Below are 19,786 nucleotides of genomic sequence, written 5' to 3' on the forward strand. Positions count from 1 at the left end.
TATAAAATTAAAATTTATTGATGAATTTACAAAATTAGATACCAAGTAAAAAACGACTAGTTTGAAGAAAATTAATGAATTTACAAGATTAGATACCAAGTAAAAAACGACTAATTTGAAGAAAATTTTGTATTGAATTCGAGTATCATTAGACCTGATTTTGTATTGAATTCGAGTATCATTAGACCTGAAAAGTTAATCGCTATTTAATGACAAAGATGGTGGTTGAGTAGCATAGGCACACAAACTTTGATATCAATTAACTTTTTTATTAACCAAACCTAAATTATATAAATTGGATTGGCATTTAGATTTCGGCACCATACACATTTAAAATTGTTTAGGTTAGTCTAAAACAAAGATTAAAATATCCATAGACATGTTGATATCGAATATCTATAAGATATATTCAACATCTTTTATAAAAGGCAATATTTCAAACAAAAAATGGTACGTGAAATTCTTTAGAATTAATTTCCTCTCTTTTTCCTCATCTTCTATCTTTATTTTTTTTTTTTCCCACAATGAGTTCAATAACAATTACAATTTGGTGCTTTTTATCTATTCATAATAAAATGAATAGGTAAAAAATAATCAATCAATGAAGATTAACAAATCAGTCTGAAAACAAACAAAGGGCTCTGAAAGTCAGTGAAGCTATGTGTTGCATCCAGTGATTGAATATACATTTCTTCTTTGGCTTCTGCACTTGCTCCACTCTGTGTGGCATATTCCATGGCCATTTCGTGGTCAACCTGAAAAACGAAATGAAATGGAAATTTGTTATATGCAGTAAACTCGATTCCACTAGGCCAAACTATAGTTTTGCTAAGATAGAATCGTAAACCACTTTGGTCTGTTTTCAGTCCAAAACCAAGCAGAGTCCAAAGATAACCAAACAGAACCAGACTTTTTTTTTCTTTTTGGCTATGATGGTTTAAACAGATGTCTCAAACTGAAAAAACTATGTGCTACTCCCCACTAAACCACCCTTGGATGTATGGTTAAACGAAATCTTTAGTTTCTGTAATTGTATTGGATCACCAACCGGCTACCACCCTGTAGCTTCCTTGAATAATTTCTCAGAAAACTAGCGTTGAAGTTAAATTAATACTCCACTGATCAGTTTATAACTTAAAATTAGGCACAAGCAGAACATGGCTTGACCTCACCTGTTCAACATGTTGTGCAAGTTTATCCCTCAATGTCTCATTTGTAATCAAGCGAGCAGATACTTTACTGAGTATTTCAGCATCCTCACAGTCATGACGTTTCTTCTTTGATGCATGCACTTGAGCCATTTCTTTCAAAACATTATAAACAGCATTTGTTGCATCCGGGATATATCTATAAACCAAGTCAATACAATGTGATTATATTACCTCAAGGAAAATATATATAACGGTAAAATCTTCAAAATGGTAAAACACTTTGAAGAAAGAAATCCAAGAGGCATGAGTTGAGATTGTTAAACCATCAATCAATCCAAAAACTTAAGTTGATGAGTTATAGTAAAATAATACATCAACCCTTCCCCACAAGAGGTCGGACACATGACCTCCTGTTTTAATTCCATTTTAAATCACCTACATTTGATCTTAGCCAAAAGGCCAAGAAAGGTGTATTTCAAATCACCTATAATCAACCAAAAAACTTAGAAAATAAATTTAATAATATCAATCATTCTAAAGAGGGAATGTAAAAGTTACCTGCTCAAATTCCGCTTCCTCTCCTGTTGCTCGCGTGCTTGTATTTTCTTCACTATTTTGCTTTTCAATTGAATGCAGCACTGCTGAATGGCAGACTGTAAAACTAACAACGTCAGCATAAAGTTAATGGTGACGGTTCTTAACAAATGCATATTGTAGTTATAATGAAAATGTATACCTTGACAGCAGATGCTATTTCAGATATATCATCTCCAATGTACTCCTTTCCAGTTCCCTTGAAAGGAATCTTAGTACTAACAATACTCACGAACACACCAATTTTGTCTTGAGCTTGATTGATTTTATAACTATTCCAACTAAAGAAGGAGAAAGGAAGAGGTAAAATGGTTAAGATGGAAGTCAGTCTTCTGTTAAAAAACAAGAACTTCAATTTACAAGAATGTCCAAAACAAGATTCCGCCAACAATCTTCATTCCGCTATCAAAAGAAGAAAAAATTTAAATGGAAATATCAAGTGTTTCCGTTCATACTTGATCCTCTTAAGTGCAGTCCTAGTAACGACATCAGCACCTTGCTCAAAAAGAAGGGGTATCCGATTAGCAAACCGGAAAATATTCAGACCCTGTAATAAAAACAAGTTCCAATATTTACTTACATTTACTTTTTCACAATCAAATAAAGTTTTATCGAAGTATTTTACTTGCATGGACTCAAAATATAGAGTATATAAAGCTAGCAACTGAAAACTAAGAGATATGACACTAGTTATGACTTTGTGGGTTGCTGCTATGATAGATCTATCTCTGTCAGACTTTTTTTTGTTTGACTAATTATTGTTTTAGTAGGTTTTAAGGAGAAAACTTTATTTTGGAGTTTTGAGAGATTTTGTGGAATTTTATGTTTAACCCAAGTTTAGCATATGGATTTTGATGGATATATCAAAGTTTTAATTTTACTGAAATTACAATTTTAATGGATATTTGAGGAAAAATTACAAAATAAATCAAAAAATAAATTTGAACTATTAAATAAATATTTTATTATTTTTAAATAAGTAAACATGTCTATTATTTATATTATATTTATATCAGTGTCATTTTGATGATTATTTTTTGTATTTCAGGAAATTTTTTTAATGTTTTTTAAGATGTAATGAAAATATCATTAAAGAACCCATGGAAATATGAAAGCATCGACATATTGATGGAAATTTAAAACTATAGTTTTAACTTAAATTTTTTGTTTTTATTTTGGGTGTTAAGAAATTTGGTGTAAGATTGGATTTATGAGAGTTTTTTTTTTTTTTTAAGTGTATTTACCAAACTTTTCAATAGTTTAGGAGTATTTTTGAAACTTTCAAACTATAGTTTTAACTTAAATTTTTTGTTTTTATTTTGGGTGTTAAGAAATTTGATGTAAGATTGGATTTATGAGTTTTTTTTTTTTTTAAGTTCAAAAAGGTATTTACCAAACTTTTCAATAGTTTAAGAGTATTTTTGAAACTATTGAAAGTTTAGGGACATTTTTTTACCAAACCACAAAGTGTAGGGGTATTTTTTTTATAATTTAAACTTTACTTTTCTTTTTCAAAGTTATTGTAATAAATGTTGGGGTGGGAATTTGAACCCGGAACCACTTGTTCACATGAACATACATGTGGCAGTTGAGCTAAGCTCGTATTGACAATTTAACCTTTATTTTATAAGTAATTGGAATTAAAATAAGACGTTCAAATGTCTATCATCGTTAAATTTCAGTCCATGTACATGCAGGAAAACTGATATTAAGGGAGGGCATCATTTTTGTCTCTCTACTTCCTCGGGCAGACTAGCACTAGCACCACCCTAAAATTATATCGAATAAAATGCTGAAAATAACACAAGCTAGCATAGTACTTAAATGGCAAATAAAATAAGTTAAACCAATTAGGAAGAAACCTGTTTCACATCTTTTCCTCCAATACTAACACCAGCTTCAACAATGAATGGATGTCCCTCGAAAACTTGAGCACTGTCAACATTTGACATAAGATTAACATACTTGGAAGCTAATATGAATTACCAAGGCAAAAAATCAAGACCTCTAGTTTATTTAGAAGGAATATATACGCACATCATATCAATATCAGCTTCAAGTAAGAATAAGAAGCATGCAGATCTAGCACAATTTGCAGAGTTCCAAATTCAAGTACAACCTGCCTGAATAAGTAGCAACCATGTCAGGATGCAGTTCCTTTATAATTCCAAGTCGAAGATTGTACTCCCCAGCAGGACTAAGACACTGCAAAAATGTGCACAAATAATTTGTGTAAACTTATATACAGAAACCAAGAAGAGATTCAAAGAACCAAGGCTCATAGTTAACAAAAAGAATGAGGCAACTTACATCACCACTAGGATCATCAAATTTAGCTTGACGAAACAACTGATGAATACGGACTATTTGCTGAGATGTCAGAGACTTAACAGACATTTTTGGGCTAAATTCTGGGCCCATTTCGCCTGGGAAAGATTATTCATAAGAGAATATGCAATCAACTTCTAATTTTACTTATTAAGAATGTAATCAACTGGAACTAAAAATCTAAAAATAAATATTAAAACAGCCTCTAGAAATACCAATCAAAAGAATTACTTAAGAGCTTAACAGATTTTAAGCCCCGTGCAGCGTTGTTCAGGCACGGCCAGGCACTTGTGAAAGTAAACACCTCCCAGGACCCCAAGTCACATAACTACAAACACAAGCCATCTTTGATAACAAAGAGTAGTATTGGAGAACTTTATCTATTCATTATTTAAGTCATAAATGTTTTTGTTTTCTGTTTTTAACTCTCTTTTTCCTTTTGGTGTGTGTAAGTGTTTCTAAACCCACAGAAAGAGGTACTGGGAGAAGAAATTAAGAAGTAGAAACTCTCTTGCAAAAATAAAAGTTTCTGTAAGTAGACAATACGCACGATGATTAAGAAAGGGATGATATGCTAACCAATTAACCGTTCAGCAAATGGTTTCCCTATGTTTACAAATTCATGCTGGAGAAACTGTAAAAGGTTCTGTTTAGCTGTTTCTGCAATAAGGCGCTTTATCAACAGTAAATCGACAGCAGATGGATGGTGTTTAGTCTCTAGAGGAACTGGAGGCATAACATCGGTTCTTCGGGAAAATCTAATTGTGATATTTTTACTGCATAAAAAGGGCATATAAGATATACAATAGTTTTTGGGATGTGCACGTGAGAAAGAGAGAGAGAACATACTCAGGTGTGTCTGAAACAAATCTGAAAAGAAATTGAGCATAAGGTGTAATAACTGCCATCTGTCGCATATAATGCAAAATTTTTGACTGCATTTGCACAATATGGAATGTATTAAAGATGTGAAATATTTACTCAACAACTCTAGGGACTGGAAGTTCCCTCAAAATGGGAAATAGTAAGTATCATTAAAGTACAGCATACACGGTAAGTTGTCCAATTTCCTTCAATTACAACTTGAATTTCAGCTCCATGCCATAGATCCTTGTTATCACGTTTTTCTTGGATATGAATGTGTGGAATGTTCCTGTAGGGAGATGCACATAAAATGAGGCCCACAGGAACCAATGACCAAAAAGGAAATTACATGTGAGCCAAGCAGATATTGTTAAAATGGACAAACAATCTTATTTAAAAAAAAATTAAAAAGGGAATATATGATTTATTGTGTGCTAATGAGAAGAACAAAATCAAGTATGCAAGAAAAATATATCATAAAATCATCAATGCATCCAAAAAGCCTAGCATACCGATGAATATCGATATCTAAGCGGCAGAATGAAGTGTAGTTTTGACCCTTCATTGATGATGATATCTCTATAGGAAGACCAGTACTCATCTTAGACCAAATTAATGCCTGCAAAATTATAGGAGTTTAAAAATGTGTCCCATCTTAACGAGTGGAAAAACAAAGGTAATAGATTGATTGCATTTCGTACACATAATATAATACGTAGTCATTTACATAACTAAAAATGAGAACTAATTGCTATTAAGAGTTACACATATGACATAACATTCTGGTTGAAACCATACAGTATATGTGAAGCTACTTCGTTTAGGCATAAGGCTATGTTAAATAATGACCATGGTGTCTCATATTAATTCAACTTGCCTTAGTTAAACCCCTATGCATGAAAGCTAACATAGAATTAGAATTTAGTATGCAAATCATAGTAATTACAATACTTTCCAAGTGCAAGTGAATATGCAACTGTGTTATAAAGCATTCAGTTGAATAGAGTCATTTCCTCAGTATATAGAACAGTGCCTACCATCTTTGCACCCAGACCAAACTTTCCACGGGTTTGCTTCAAGCCATATTTTGTTCCGGAGAGCACTGCACACAAAACACTGAGAGTTTTATGAAGTACTATCGAGCAGCATAGGTTTTATTAGTTTGAAGTAACTATCCGATCTCATTGGCATAACCACAAGTGAGAGAAGGAAGTAAACCATCAACGTAATATATTAACCTCGGCCAAACATATTTGGTATGTCATCATGTGGCATTCCTTTTCCATTATCCTTGAGATTTAAAAAAAGAAAAAACAGAAAAAAAACTAAGTTTGATTACAACATAAGATATTCAAGATCTATATCTGCAGAAGAAGAAAAATTTAAAGGGAACAAAAAGGTATGCTTTGCATGATTGACCAAAGGAGGGGAATGGAGAAAAATCATACTTTGCAAGTCACCCGGTAGAATGAAGCCTCACCACGACCTTTCATACCCTTTGAGGCTGCAGGTTCTCTGCCTTTCTTCCCAAGGGCAGCATTTTTCGCCTGTATTTCTTGAGCACGTGCTTCTTTCGCTAATCTTTTCTGAGACAAAAAAAAAAAAATGCACAGTACGAATTTTATCAGAAATGTCTTTCTACATCTGATTTGGTGAAGACGTTGGTAATTTAAGATTAACTAACCTCACGAGCCTTAGCAGTCTCATAATCATCATAAAGTTCCTCATCAACACGTTCTCGATCAACCAGACCAATCATAGAATTAAACTTGGTTTTCAATATCTCTTCACTGCATTGCAAAACATCCATGGAACTCACATATCTTAACCAATTTGATTTGCAGAGTCGACCATTTATGTGGAATTTTCTAAAACAAAATTTCGAGTTATGTTCATGCGAACGTAAACTTACATAGTAATTTCTACCACGGGAAGCTCAGATATAGACTCTGCAGAATCAAGAGAATTTTCCACAAGCTCCCTCACAGTAGTATAGAGACACTTCCCAGGCTGGCAATTCATAGAAGATCTCGAAGTATCAATAACAATAACAACAAAACTCGCATACGAAAATACTCTTAACTAGCATCCTAACTTCTTCCCAATTCAATTATATCAAGAAAAACAACCACAATTCACCTTGACTAATTCCGGCGATTCCTAGCACTAAAACTAACCCGTAAGAAATGAACACAGAGAGAGTGAGAGAGAGAGAAAAAAAACTGAATGCAGCTCACATTATCAAACCCAGCAATATTCTTGTTCTCCGCAAAGAACTCAGCTGGTGATTCTGCAAAGTGGGACAAAACTCAATCAAATTAGTAAAAGTAGAAAAACAACAAAGAAATCGAACTCGTAAAAGAGGGAGAAGATACTCTGCTTGAGGATGCTTTCTTTGGGCTTCCTGGGTGTTTTTGATTTGCCCTTCTTCGGCTCATCAGGACTTTCACTACCACCTCCTGCCTCCATCAAATTCCACTCAAAAGATTCTGTTAAACGGAATAAGTTATAGCTAAATCCAAAATTCTACTCTCTCAATCTTCCTTAAACAAAGAGATTTTGAAATTCAGTGATGGAGAATTCCACCACTAGGGCAAGCAATCAAAGCAAGCAAGTGTTCTGATGAATACAATGCGTTCACCTGTATTCCAAACGATGGTACTTCACACTTTGCTGCTTTACCCTTTTTTCTCTCCTTTTGTCTATGGATGTCCATCATAGTGACACGTTTCTCAAAAGTGAAATTATAAACAATGGACGGTTCAGATAAAGAGGCCGGTTTGACTCTGCCGTTTATTGTAAATAAATATTACAATTTAGTTCCCGCCAATGTTTAGATCGACGGCAAATAGGAAGCACTTGGGGCAACATATGAGAAGGCCCAATGGGCCGCGGCCACCCATGTATTTGGGGACATCACTTGCATTCCTTTTTTTGGTAATTGTAACTGATAGCATAGCAAAACTATTACTGGTATCGATTACGAGTCTATCAGATCAATATTTGCAATATGTCGATGAAATTTGACAAGTTTTGCTATATTTATAATTTTTTTAAAATGTTGATATATTTTTAATTATTTTGAATCTAATTGCTAAATTTGCAATTATTCATTTTTTTTCTAAATATTCTTTATATTTTTATTTATTCAAGATTGTGTACATCTTGATACACAAGCTTGTTTAGATTATATAAATTTAGATAGTCAAATCTAAATGATCAAATTGACCAAAGTGATAGCCGACAACACCACCATGACCAAATTGACCAAAGTCCAAAGTGATAGCCGCCAATCTAAACAACCATTGACCAAAGTGATAGCCGACACCACCACCATGACCAAATTGACCAAAGTCCAAAGTGATAGCCGCCAATCTAAACAACCAAACATTTACGCACGATCAAATTCCAAAGTGATAGCAGTCAATCTAAACAACCAAGCGATAGCAGTCAATCTAAACAACCAAGCATGCCACTCTAAACAAACCAAGCCGTCAATCTAAACAACCAAACATGCCACTCTAAACAAACCAAGCCGTCAATCTAAACAAAACCAAACATGCCACTCTAAACAAACCAAGCCGTCAATCTAAACAACCAAACATGCCACTCCATTTACGTGATGATTGGGGTATTTTTTGTATTTTCAATTGTGTGAGTTTTTTCCATTTTTCAAATTATTCTAGTAAAAAAACATTTCGTTTTGGTATATCTTTTAAAAAACCTCTATATATATAAAATAATTTTTCTTTTTTATTGAGCATTTTGTGATTTAGGATTCGTGATAGTATTAAAATTTTAAATCATTTTAGAAAATGATAAACTTAAATATTCAATAAATTAGAGATAGTTTTAGGAAGCTACAACCGAAACCAACTATTTAACAATGGAGTTTGAGCTTAACCATTATTGTAATAGTCAAGAGTATGATAAAAAGAGTCCTTTTTAATTTCATGAGCGTTTGTGTTACCTTCTTAGCTTCCTTATACGAACTATTCAGTTTGTATATGATTAGTAGACTTAATCACCTCTAAACAATCCATATTTCACCTTGATCGATCTTCAGATGGAGTCAAACGTAGGATACAAGCTAGAAAGAACTTCAATGATGATCATACCTCTTCTAGCTAGGATGATCTTGATATCATATGATCCAACAATGGTGTTGTGTGTTTGCTCAAACATGACTTGATTGATTAATATAATACCCACTACAATCCCTTTTTGTTGTCTTCGAGGGCACCGAAATATTAAGAATTGAGCTTCCATGAATTGGGCGTAGGAGGATGTGATAATTGCATGTCATGTTTGCATATAATTAAAGAGTGTCACTAAAGCCTCAAAAGTTCTAAGTTACCCAAAATGAGTTAAGTAAATGTTTATGAGTCATTTTGAGTTGTTGTTTGAGGTTGTTTTGAAGTGATCAATTGGGTTATTTTTGTTACAAATATGGTCTCACTACCTTTATTTAGGAGATTATTTATTCGTGGTTGGTGCGATAATCCTATTTTTTTGGGTTGTTTGGATATCTTTTAAGTAAATATTGTTGTTGATCCTATTAGTATAAGGTGGAACAAGAAAGCAGGAGAGAGGTGATCGGTGACAGTTTTGGAGAACTTTTTGAAGTAACTAATACAACACTTGAAGTATAAGGGTTTTTACATAGCTATCAAAGGCGCTTATGCTAAGATTGCGATTGTGTATTGATTAAGGGGGTATTTTCCATAATGTTATGATACATGCTTCTTATGTTTTGGCATGATTCAGATTATTAAGTTAGTCATTAGTCAGCACACATATATTCTCTTATCTAGGTCTAAGACCTCAGAGACGTAGGTGCATTGTCATCGAACTGGGTTACTAAAATTTTATGTGTTTATGATTTACTACTCAAAGTTACAACATTAGGTTATGCTGTAACTAAGTGTGTGTTTTTTCAATTTTGATATTTATTTGAGCAAGAAAATCAAATGCATTTTTAAAGTGACCACGTCATGCCCTAGACCCAAAACACAAAGAGATTTTTGCAATAGTTCATGTTTAAAGACATATTGTTTAAGATTTCTTTAGGTTATTGTAGCCCATGAGACGTAAATGTAACCTTTCTGGAGAGAGGTTGAATTATTAGATTTTAGCTTCCCAACCACCCAACCCATTATTTTTCTAGCATTTTTAGAGGAACCCTAAACGTGTAGACTTTGTTTCAACCACCCAACTCCTTATTTTTAAATTTCTCTTCACTTTCACTTGTTATTTTCCTTTTTCCTTTTTCTAGTATTTCATTTATTTCTCTACATTATTATAACAACTCATGACATTTTGTCGTTTTGATAAATTAATGTATTCTCATTCATATCCACTAGTTTTATGACTTAATTTTTTTGCAAGGGATTATCCAATCTAGTAGATACCTTAAAGAATAACATGGCATAGTTAATGCATGCAATCGATCACATTACTGCATCACGCTCTCACTTTCTATTCTTCTTTTGCTGAAGCCTATATGTTATCTTTTTAATTATTTTGAACTAATGACTTAAATTAGTGTGCTAGTTGTGGTTTAATGATGAGAAAGTAAAAATATAAACAAAACCCACTAAGGAATACATATAATAGAAAGTCACATGATCTTAGATATATGAGGTACACAGTAGAATCCAAGAGAATGCATCAAACTATCTAAGATCTAATTAAGCTATATGAATAAAGGATTATTAAACTTAGGCTTTTAAGGGCATTTGAGCACAAGGCTAAGTAGGAGTTGTTCTTAATTCATGCAGTTGTAACGACCTTTGAACCACTTCTTTTATTTTATTGACCACCAAACAAATTATTTCTTAGAAAAATTGATAATTTACATAAATAGTTGTGTTGGACAATAATATTTAGAATATATTCATATCAACATCACACTCCACAATTGAGTTACTTCTCTCCTTGTCAATCAATTATAAGATTCGAAATCAAATATATATTAACTAATATGATGTTAGAACTCCGCTAAAAGGAAATTGATCAAAACCTAAGTTTTCTATCCATCGTTGAACTATACTCAATTTGACTCATGTATTTTGTTTCAAAGCTAAGACATTCGTGATCTTATAATTTTTTTTTCATTTTCACGTAATTTCTCTATAAAAAAAATTAAACATTTTCCACATTAAAAAATTAAAATAAAATAGATAATCAAAACAAAAGAAAGCTATTCATACTCAACCACCTAATCAATATCAACACATGGCCAAAAAACCAAAGAGAGGGAGTGAGGGAGCCATCAACCACGAACTTAAGAGCATATCTATACAGTATGGGATAATCGACCAAGTGTGAATTCAATTATGGTGATTAATAATATCATAGAGGTAGGAAGATTAAATATTTACCTCAATTATCATATTAAAAAAAATTAAAAGTAACGATAAAAAGTAGAATAAAACAAAGTTGATCATTATTGTGCCGTGTCGTACTATCTTGAAAGCAATTTGACGTGACCTCAGTGCTAAATCGCATATATCGATTGTTCCTTGAAATTAACACAACTTCCTACTCAAACGTGCACTCTCGTGGAATCAAATAAAAAAATTAGTTAAAGAGGAATTAAGGTTTTTTTTTTGTCCTTTTTGCAAGAAGGAGAACTCGGCCTCAAAAACATTTTCTTTATAATATATATATATATATATATATATATATATAAAATAATGAGTTTAAAATTGTAAAATATATTAAATAATAGTTATTATTAATTTCCAACCCAAATATTAATTATAAATGTGTCAACACTTACATTTGTTAAAACTTTGAGTTCATATAGTTATAAATTCCACAATTGACGTTTTTTTTTTATATCATAAAAAACAAATGGTATAAATATAGTTAATATAAATAATAATAATTAGAAAAATCATCATATTTTAAAACGTGTAAAAGGTATATATATATATATATATATATATATATAAGTCAATTATGTAGAAAATTATTAGTCTTTTCTTAATAATATAACATTTATGAATGAAAAGTTAAAATTAAACTTCAAACTTTCACACCAATATTATTTAAGGGATTCACATATCAATTATTAATTAAAAAACTTTATCATTTATCATTTAACTAAAAGTTGTTGGCAAGTAGATAGGAGTGGGAGTAACCAATGATAAACAAGAGTCACTGCAAATATACAGACTTATTGCAATGCCAAACAATTATGTAACTAGTTTTTTAAAATTATGTAATTACACTATTACAAAAACAGGTTCTCTTGACGTTTTTAAACTGTCAAGAATCATTATTCTTGACGATTTTAAAACTGTCGTTGAAGCCAGCGTCAAGAAAACCTTGGTAATCTGATATGTGTAGATGTTCCACTTCCACACCATCAGTGTCCTCCGTTTCATGATCTTCTTCACCGCCATAATCTGCATCTCCTTCAAGTCCATTAGGGTACTATTTATTCTTTTCAACATATTCTAAACATGTAATAGAGAAAAACTGACGTAAAGAAATGGATACAATATACTGAATAAAATAAAATACCATATCAATGCTTGTGAAATAGTTGAAGCAGCTTAAAATATCACCATCAAATCAGCAAACTTAAAAATTCAAATCAGTAGAGAATTAAATGTTATGATTAAGTCCAAGTTTAACAGCAAAACAATGCAACTACGAGGGAAAAATGTAATTTTCTAAACTCTGCAAGTGTCGTCACATATTAGGAAAAAAACGTGTCTAAAGTTACCGATCTATAAAAAAATTTGATATAAAAGATAGAAGAATACCAAATAAGAATATCATACCAAGAACAAGTCCTATCTTTTCACATACAAATGCATCTCCAATTTGGTAATATGAAGTACCAAGAAAATCAACATCCAACAAAAGAGAAGAGAACAATATGACATCATGACCAGCAAGTGTAATAGCATTATGAAAAAAAAATATGCTCAGCTAACAAAGTGGTCTCTACACAAAAAAGACCGTTGATACATAACATCTCTATATCTAAATATGTCTCAAGCAAAGGAAAATCAATGCATGAAAGTTTCTACAACAAAGAAAAAAAACATAAATTTTTGAAAATGTATTTAACATCTAAATATCCCATTTATTTTAGGTTTCTAAACAATCTAAGTAGGAAGATACTGAAGAACAGACAGAAAAAAGGAAAAAAATAGAATGAAACTTCACACCTTTTAGTTTCTTTTTACATAGAGTCCTCATACTTTCTCTTAATTTAGGTAAACTCATAATAAGAATAACCCTATTAACAAATTGATTAAGAAAAATAAACATATTTTAACTTTAAAAAATTGATTAAATATCAAGATTAAAGAATAATTTATTCTTACTTCAACATTTCAAATTCTCAATAATCTAATTAACCAAACTAAAATAATAATAATAATATTACATCGGATTTTACTAATGAATAAATAATAATAATAACATTAAAAGACAAAAATAAATAAATAAATAAAAACCCTTTAGCGACGTCGACGTCGGAGAAGGCTTATGCGACATATTGGGTCGTGCGCAGGGAAAATTTTCTTCGACGTGGGAGCAAGGTGCGTCGCGGAAAGTATCCCCGACGGACTTTCCACGATGTGGATGTCGACGTTGTGTACGACGTCGCGGTAGCCTTCCGTAATGTTGTTTAGGGTTTTCGACGTCGTTACACTGCGTTGGAGAAGACCGTAATTATCGTAGTGAGTGGTTAGTCAATAATATATTCCAAGAAACGACCTCGTATTGAATATTACAAACATTTTGTTTATATCGTACGTGCCGATCACATGTTTGCTTCAATCTAGAGAACGTTATTTAATGAATTCAATAATATATAATCTAAAGAAATCTATAATTTCATTTTTAGGATCCATAATCTTGTTTCACACAATATCTATCACTTCAATTTTGGTTTTCCCCCCGTAAGTCAACTTTTTAAATTCATAAAAACTGAATATGCATCATCTTATTTTAGAAAAATGGTTAAAAGTAGTAAATTTGACAAAATATTTACAAAATATATCAAAATTTTAGATTCTACCAATAACAAACATGTGATAGTCAGTAATATCATCCTATCAATGGCATTGATGATAAAAGTCTATCACTAGTTATTCTATCATTTGATAGAATCCAAAATTTTTGCTATAACTTGTAAATATTTTGTAAAATTTGCTATTACTACACTACACATGAGGGTGGGGTCTCTATTAAATAATTTTTTTGTCACACATTTTCTTAAATTCATGATAGTTTTTTCATTTTTTTTTACTAAATACTCAGTCACAAAACTTCTTTTTTTTTCTTCATGAAACACACAACAAACCAGTAGAATTAACATGCATATCTTGGGTTATAAGTAAAGAAAATCACACAAGTAAAGAAGATATATCGAAAAAGGAAAGAAACTTAATTATTGTTTCAATGAATGCACCGATATAAAGGCTTATAACACTTTGAAATTTTAGAAGATTAAATAAAAAATCAAACTCCAAAACTTAAAATTACAAATGGTAACAAATGAATTCTTATTTTTATATTAAAAAAGGTCGATTATATGGAGAAAAATAACCCATAAAAATAACATAAGTATGTAGAGAAAGTAAACATAGAAATAGAGTTGTTAATGAAAATTTAATGCTATGAATAGGGTATCATCAATATTTTCTTAGTACTCTACAATTACCTACGTTTCATTTTTTGGTTCCATTGTTTACTATCGTCTTTCCATACTAACGTGTTAAGAAGACTAAAATATTAATTAACTAAGTTGATGAATTTTTTAACACAGTAAATAAGAGAGACATTGTTTTTGTTTTAACTTCCTTTGGAAAGAGATCAACTCCAACAATCTAATTAATGTTAATACGAAGAAATTAGTACTTCATTGAATAAGTTTGGCAGAAAGAAGAAAAGTTTTTCTATTTGCTGCTAAAATAAGAACAAATCAATTAATGAGAGAGAGAGAGAAATTTGGTGTTTTTTTTCTTTGCATTTCCTGACAAATAAATTGAAATTTCAATCTATAAATATGGTAAGAGTTGTTGGTAGTTAAACACCATCACACAAGAAAGAGTATTATAGCAGCAGAGGTCATGGCGTCTAACATCATTGCAATTGTTTCTGTGATACCCAAAAGCAATGGAAGTATTATTCATTATAATGATTCTCTCTTGCTCTTCTTTGCTAGCTCCGATTTGGACAGAGGTAAAAAATAAGCAAAAGAATGCAATCTTTTTTGTTAATTTGTGTTATATTCTATAGTTTAGATCATATGTTAAAGTTAATGGATTTGTAATATCGTTCTTGATCAGATGGACAGCAAAAACCACTGATCCGAGGTGTCGCAGAATTAATCAAGAATGAATCTACGAAGGCAAAGCACAAATACGTTGCTAAAGTTCAAGTTCCAAAAGGTTATGGAGAGATTGGAGCTGTGGTTGTTGAATTGGAAACCCACTCGTCTGAGAAATTTATCGATACTGTTATTGTTGCAAATTCAACATCTCAGAACACAATTACGTTCAGCTGTACCTCATGGGTCCAACCCAAAAGTCTCATTCCTGACCAACGCAGGATTTTCTTTTCCACTAAGGTTCGATCGTTGGTTCATATATATATATATGTATATAGTTGTGTAATGATTATGATTTATGAGAGATGATTCAAATTAATTAATTGTGTTACTAATAATTGATTATGTGTAATAATATGAGCAGTCCTATTTGCCCGAAGATACGCCAGCAGGGCTGCTGAAGTTGAGAGCGGAGGATCTTGAGAATTTGAGAGGCCAAAAACAAGATGGAACAGTGGATACGAATGAGCGTACGAAGTTCGAAAGAATTTACGATTACGACCTGTACAATGACCTTGGAGATCCGGACGTAGACACCAAATGGAAAAGACCTGTTCTTGGTGGTTCAGTTCAGTATCCTTACCCTCGACGTTGTAGAACTGGTCGTCCTCATACCGTCTCAGGTGTATATATATATATATATACTTCTTGTTTCTTCATCGTACACTTTCATTCAAGTTTGGAAAATTTTCAAAAGCAGCAAATTTTACAAAATATTTACGACCTATAGCAAATTCTATAATTGATTGTCATTGATATATTCTAATGATAGAAGACTTTGATCCATAAAATCCAAAATTTTGTTATAACTTGGAGATATTTTAAATTATTTTGCTATTTTTAAAAATGCTCCTTAAAATTTTTCATTTTTATGGTTTTTTTTTTTACTTATATTTTCAAATTCTCATCATTTACGTTTTGGTTTATTTTGATTCCTTAAAAATATAAATAAAAATATCCAAAAAGGAAAATAACAACAAAACAAAATGGAATAGAAAAAGAATATTACATCGCAACAAGATAAATCAAAGTTCAAAAATAAAAGTTGGTATTTTCAAATATAGAAAAATGAACAAAAATATATATAAACAAAATATTCAAATCTGTTACTTATATACACTAATAAAATGTCTTTTGTTAATAAAATATAAAATTTTGCTATATTTTGTAAATGTTTTCAACAATTTTGTTATTAACAATAAGTCTAAAAAAAATGTAGGGATAAAATAGTATTTAAATTAAAGGTAATTATAATGGGTAGCAATTTAAAAAATAATAAACTATATAACAACATTTTTAAAAAATTGCAAATATAGTCAAGTCTATCGGTGATAAACTTTTATCGTTGATAGACTACATTAGTAATAGACCAATATTTGGAACATAGTCTATTAGTGATAAACTCTTACGGAAGTGTTAAATCAATATTTGCAACATAGTCTATAAACTATTATTGATAAATTTTGATATATTTTGTAATTTTTTTAAAATGTTGCTATATACTTCATTATTTAGAATCTAACGGTTATATTCACAACAATCCCTTAAACTATATATATTTTTTGAATAAGAAAATAAGAGTTGGCATTTAATTAACATAAGAGAAAACATATAGTTACTTGAAATTAAATAATAATGTTTTTGGGAAGTAATTAATATATGATACAATTGGTTAGATCCAAAGTCAGAGCAAAGAAGTGCAAAAAGCTTTTATGTTCCAAGAGATGAAGCATTCTCAGAAGTGAAGCAGACAATGTTCCCATCAAACTCAGGGAACAAAGATAAGTTAGGAACAAAACCTTTCACCGACTTCACTCAGATTGACTTAATGTTCAGAGATGGCATTGCACTCCCATCCAATCCACATGAAATTCTTCAATTTAACATTCTCTCCACACTTAATGCATCAAATCAACCCGCCCCACCTCCTGTTCAGCCCATTCCTGTTCAACCCAACACCCCTGTAATCAAATTCCCACCACCTGAGGCTCTCAAAAGTAAGCACCATACATACACAGTACATAAACATAACTTTTCTTTTTCTTTTTCTTTTTTGTAAGCAATTATTAGTACAACTTAATTAATTCATTTACCTCACAATACGTAATCCTTGTGTTTTTCCAGGAGACAAGTTCAATTGGCTTAGTGACAGTGAATTTGCAAGACAAACAATTGCGGGTCTTAATCCCTATTGTATACAGTTGGTCAAGGTGACTGATAGACTGACAATAATCAATAAATATATATCAAACTACCCTTACCCACTAGCTTTAATTCAGACTACGTCAAATATTAGTGATTTACTACAGATATTTCTAACCTGTTTCTATAGTATATATGAAATTATAGCTTAATTGTTTTGTATGAATAAATTCAGAGTTGGCCTTTGAAGAGTGAGCTGGACCCTGTGGAATACGGTCCTCAAGAATCAGCATTCACCACGGAATTGGTTCAAAAATTAATAGGAAGTTCCATCACAGTTGAAGAGGCTATAGCGCAAAAGAAATTGTTCGTATTGGATTACCATGATACTTTGATGCAATATGTAGAGAAAGTAAGAAGCATTAAGCGGACCACACTCTATGGATCAAGAACCTTGTTCTTCCTGGAGTATGATGACACTTTGACTCCCATGGGTATTGAGCTAACTCGGCCACCAATGGATGGAAAGCCCCAATGGAAACAAGTTTTCTCACCAAGCACTCAAGGAACAAATGCTTGGCTATGGAGGCTTGCTAAAGCCCATGTTCTTGCTCATGATTCTTGTGTTCATCAACTCATTATTCATTGGTACGTACCTATATATATATATATATATATATATATATATATATATATATATATTTTGCTTAAAAGAAAAACAATTTTTGATATCACCTTGTTTGTGGGTAGTATATATTAATTAATTATATATCTATATATGCAGGCTTAGAACTCACTGTTGCATGGAGCCATATGCAATCGCCTTAAATAGACAATTGAGTACTATGCACCCAATTTATAGATTATTGCATCCTCATTTCCGATTCAATATGCGTATCAACGCAAATGCTCGTGAATCTCTAAACAATGCCGGAGGCATCATTGAAAGCACATTCTCTGTCGGAGCTTATTCCATGGAATTTAGTTCTTTGGTGTATAAGAAGGAGTGGCAATTTGACACACAAGCACTCCCTGAGGACTTAATTCGCAGGTAATTTTCAAGACGTACAACTTTTGATTTGAAATTAATAAAATTAAATTTGAGCAGTCTTGGCTAGACCAAATATAATTATGCATGCTAATAATTATTAGTGATAAAATTTAAAATTATTAGGGGAATGGCGGAAAGAGATGCAAGTGCACCACATGGTCTGAAGTTGGCCATCAAAGACTACCCTTTCGCCAATGATGGTTTAATCCTATGGGAGGTCCTAGTGGAATGGATCTCAGAATATGTGAACCACTATTACCCAGATGAGAAAGCAATAAAGAACGATAAAGAGTTGAAAGCTTGGTGGAAAGAAATCATGGAAAAGGGACATCCAGATAAAAAGAAGGAAGCAGGATGGCCCTCACTGAAAACCCCCAAAGACCTAATTCAGATTGTGTCAACAATAGCATGGGTAGGATGTGGGCACCACTCCGCTGTCAACTTCATTCAATATGCACATGCTGGCTATTTTCCTAACCGACCCAGTATTACAAGGACAAACATGCCCACAGAGGACTATGACCAAATTCCAGAAGCGTTTATAAACAATCCTGAAAGTGTGATACTTGAGGCCTTCCCTTCAATAGCTCAGGCTTCTGCAGTGGCACAAACTATGTTGATATTGTCAGCACATTCTCCAGATGAGGAGTATATTGGGAAGAAGATAGAGCCAGCATGGGCTGAGGACCCCATGATAGCCAAAGCCTTTGACAAATTTAAAATGAAGTTGGATGAACTAGAAAAGACAATTGACCAAAGGAATGAGAACAATGAATTAAAGAATAGGCGCGGAGCTGGGCTTGTGCCTTATGAGGTTCTTAAACCAACTTCAGGTTATGGGGTCACAGGAAAGGGAGTTCCATACAGTGTTTCCACTTGAACCACATGATCCTCTCTGTCTTCCAGTTTTTGCCTTTCATTTGGAATAATAAGGCGCAAATGCAATTTGTTTTTCACTTCTTCGATTTCCTTGTCTTTTACAGCCTTCTGCTTTTTTTTTTTTTCTTATTGGGGAACAATAAGATATGTAATTTTCGTTTTGTACGTCAGTGTCAGTGTCTTTGCCTCGTGCACATGGCTTTATTAGAATAATTTAAATACCAAGTAATTTATCTATCCATTACATTATTTCATTTTTCTTCACACCAAATTGATCTTTAAAGTAAAATAGAAGATTTAGAATATAGATTGGTAACTGAGTCTCTAAGAATTTATGTAGACGTTTTTAAAAATACAAGTTGCAAAATTTCTGGATTTTATCGATGATAGTCAGTGATAGACTTCTATCATTGGCTA

At 32.0% G+C, this 19,786-nt stretch overlaps 2 protein-coding genes across 4 annotated transcripts; one reads left to right on the plus strand and one right to left on the minus strand.

Annotated features, from left to right (window-relative positions):
- Nucleotides 1–382: 382 nt before the first annotated feature.
- Nucleotides 383–7,595, minus strand: LOC101210021 (DNA topoisomerase 6 subunit B). Of its 3 annotated transcripts, none has more exons than XM_031884619.1 (19): nucleotides 7,318–7,590; nucleotides 7,175–7,227; nucleotides 6,850–6,947; nucleotides 6,622–6,727; nucleotides 6,386–6,523; nucleotides 6,176–6,227; nucleotides 5,975–6,039; nucleotides 5,450–5,556; nucleotides 5,124–5,226; nucleotides 4,923–5,008; nucleotides 4,653–4,849; nucleotides 4,056–4,171; nucleotides 3,865–3,950; nucleotides 3,608–3,680; nucleotides 2,201–2,292; nucleotides 1,888–2,026; nucleotides 1,710–1,804; nucleotides 1,173–1,347; nucleotides 383–755 (listed from the first exon to the last, which is right to left on the minus strand). In XM_031884619.1, the coding sequence occupies exons 1-19, from the start codon at nucleotides 7,373–7,375 to the stop codon at nucleotides 609–611; spliced, it is 1,986 nt and encodes a 661-aa protein (XP_031740479.1). In that variant the 5' UTR covers nucleotides 7,376–7,590; the 3' UTR covers nucleotides 383–608. The 3 variants fall into 3 exon arrangements, 2 of the variants coding, with proteins under 2 accessions (XP_031740479.1, XP_011653575.1); XM_011655273.2 differs by having other exon boundaries at nucleotides 7,313–7,589; XR_969256.2 differs by lacking the exon at nucleotides 383–755 and having other exon boundaries at nucleotides 1,279–1,347; nucleotides 1,710–1,812; nucleotides 7,313–7,595.
- Nucleotides 7,596–14,989: 7,394 nt separating this feature from the next.
- LOC101216566 (linoleate 13S-lipoxygenase 2-1, chloroplastic) lies at nucleotides 14,990–19,618 on the plus strand. The gene is made up of 8 exons (XM_011655274.2): nucleotides 14,990–15,149; nucleotides 15,257–15,537; nucleotides 15,662–15,920; nucleotides 16,974–17,294; nucleotides 17,422–17,507; nucleotides 17,675–18,087; nucleotides 18,224–18,490; nucleotides 18,614–19,618. The coding sequence occupies exons 1-8, from the start codon at nucleotides 15,038–15,040 to the stop codon at nucleotides 19,368–19,370; spliced, it is 2,496 nt and encodes an 831-aa protein (XP_011653576.2). The 5' UTR covers nucleotides 14,990–15,037; the 3' UTR covers nucleotides 19,371–19,618.
- Nucleotides 19,619–19,786: the final 168 nt, after the last annotated feature.

The sequence above is a fragment of the Cucumis sativus genome, chromosome 4 (assembly GCF_000004075.3).
Source record: "Cucumis sativus cultivar 9930 chromosome 4, Cucumber_9930_V3, whole genome shotgun sequence".
NCBI classification, from domain to species: domain Eukaryota; kingdom Viridiplantae; phylum Streptophyta; class Magnoliopsida; order Cucurbitales; family Cucurbitaceae; genus Cucumis; species Cucumis sativus.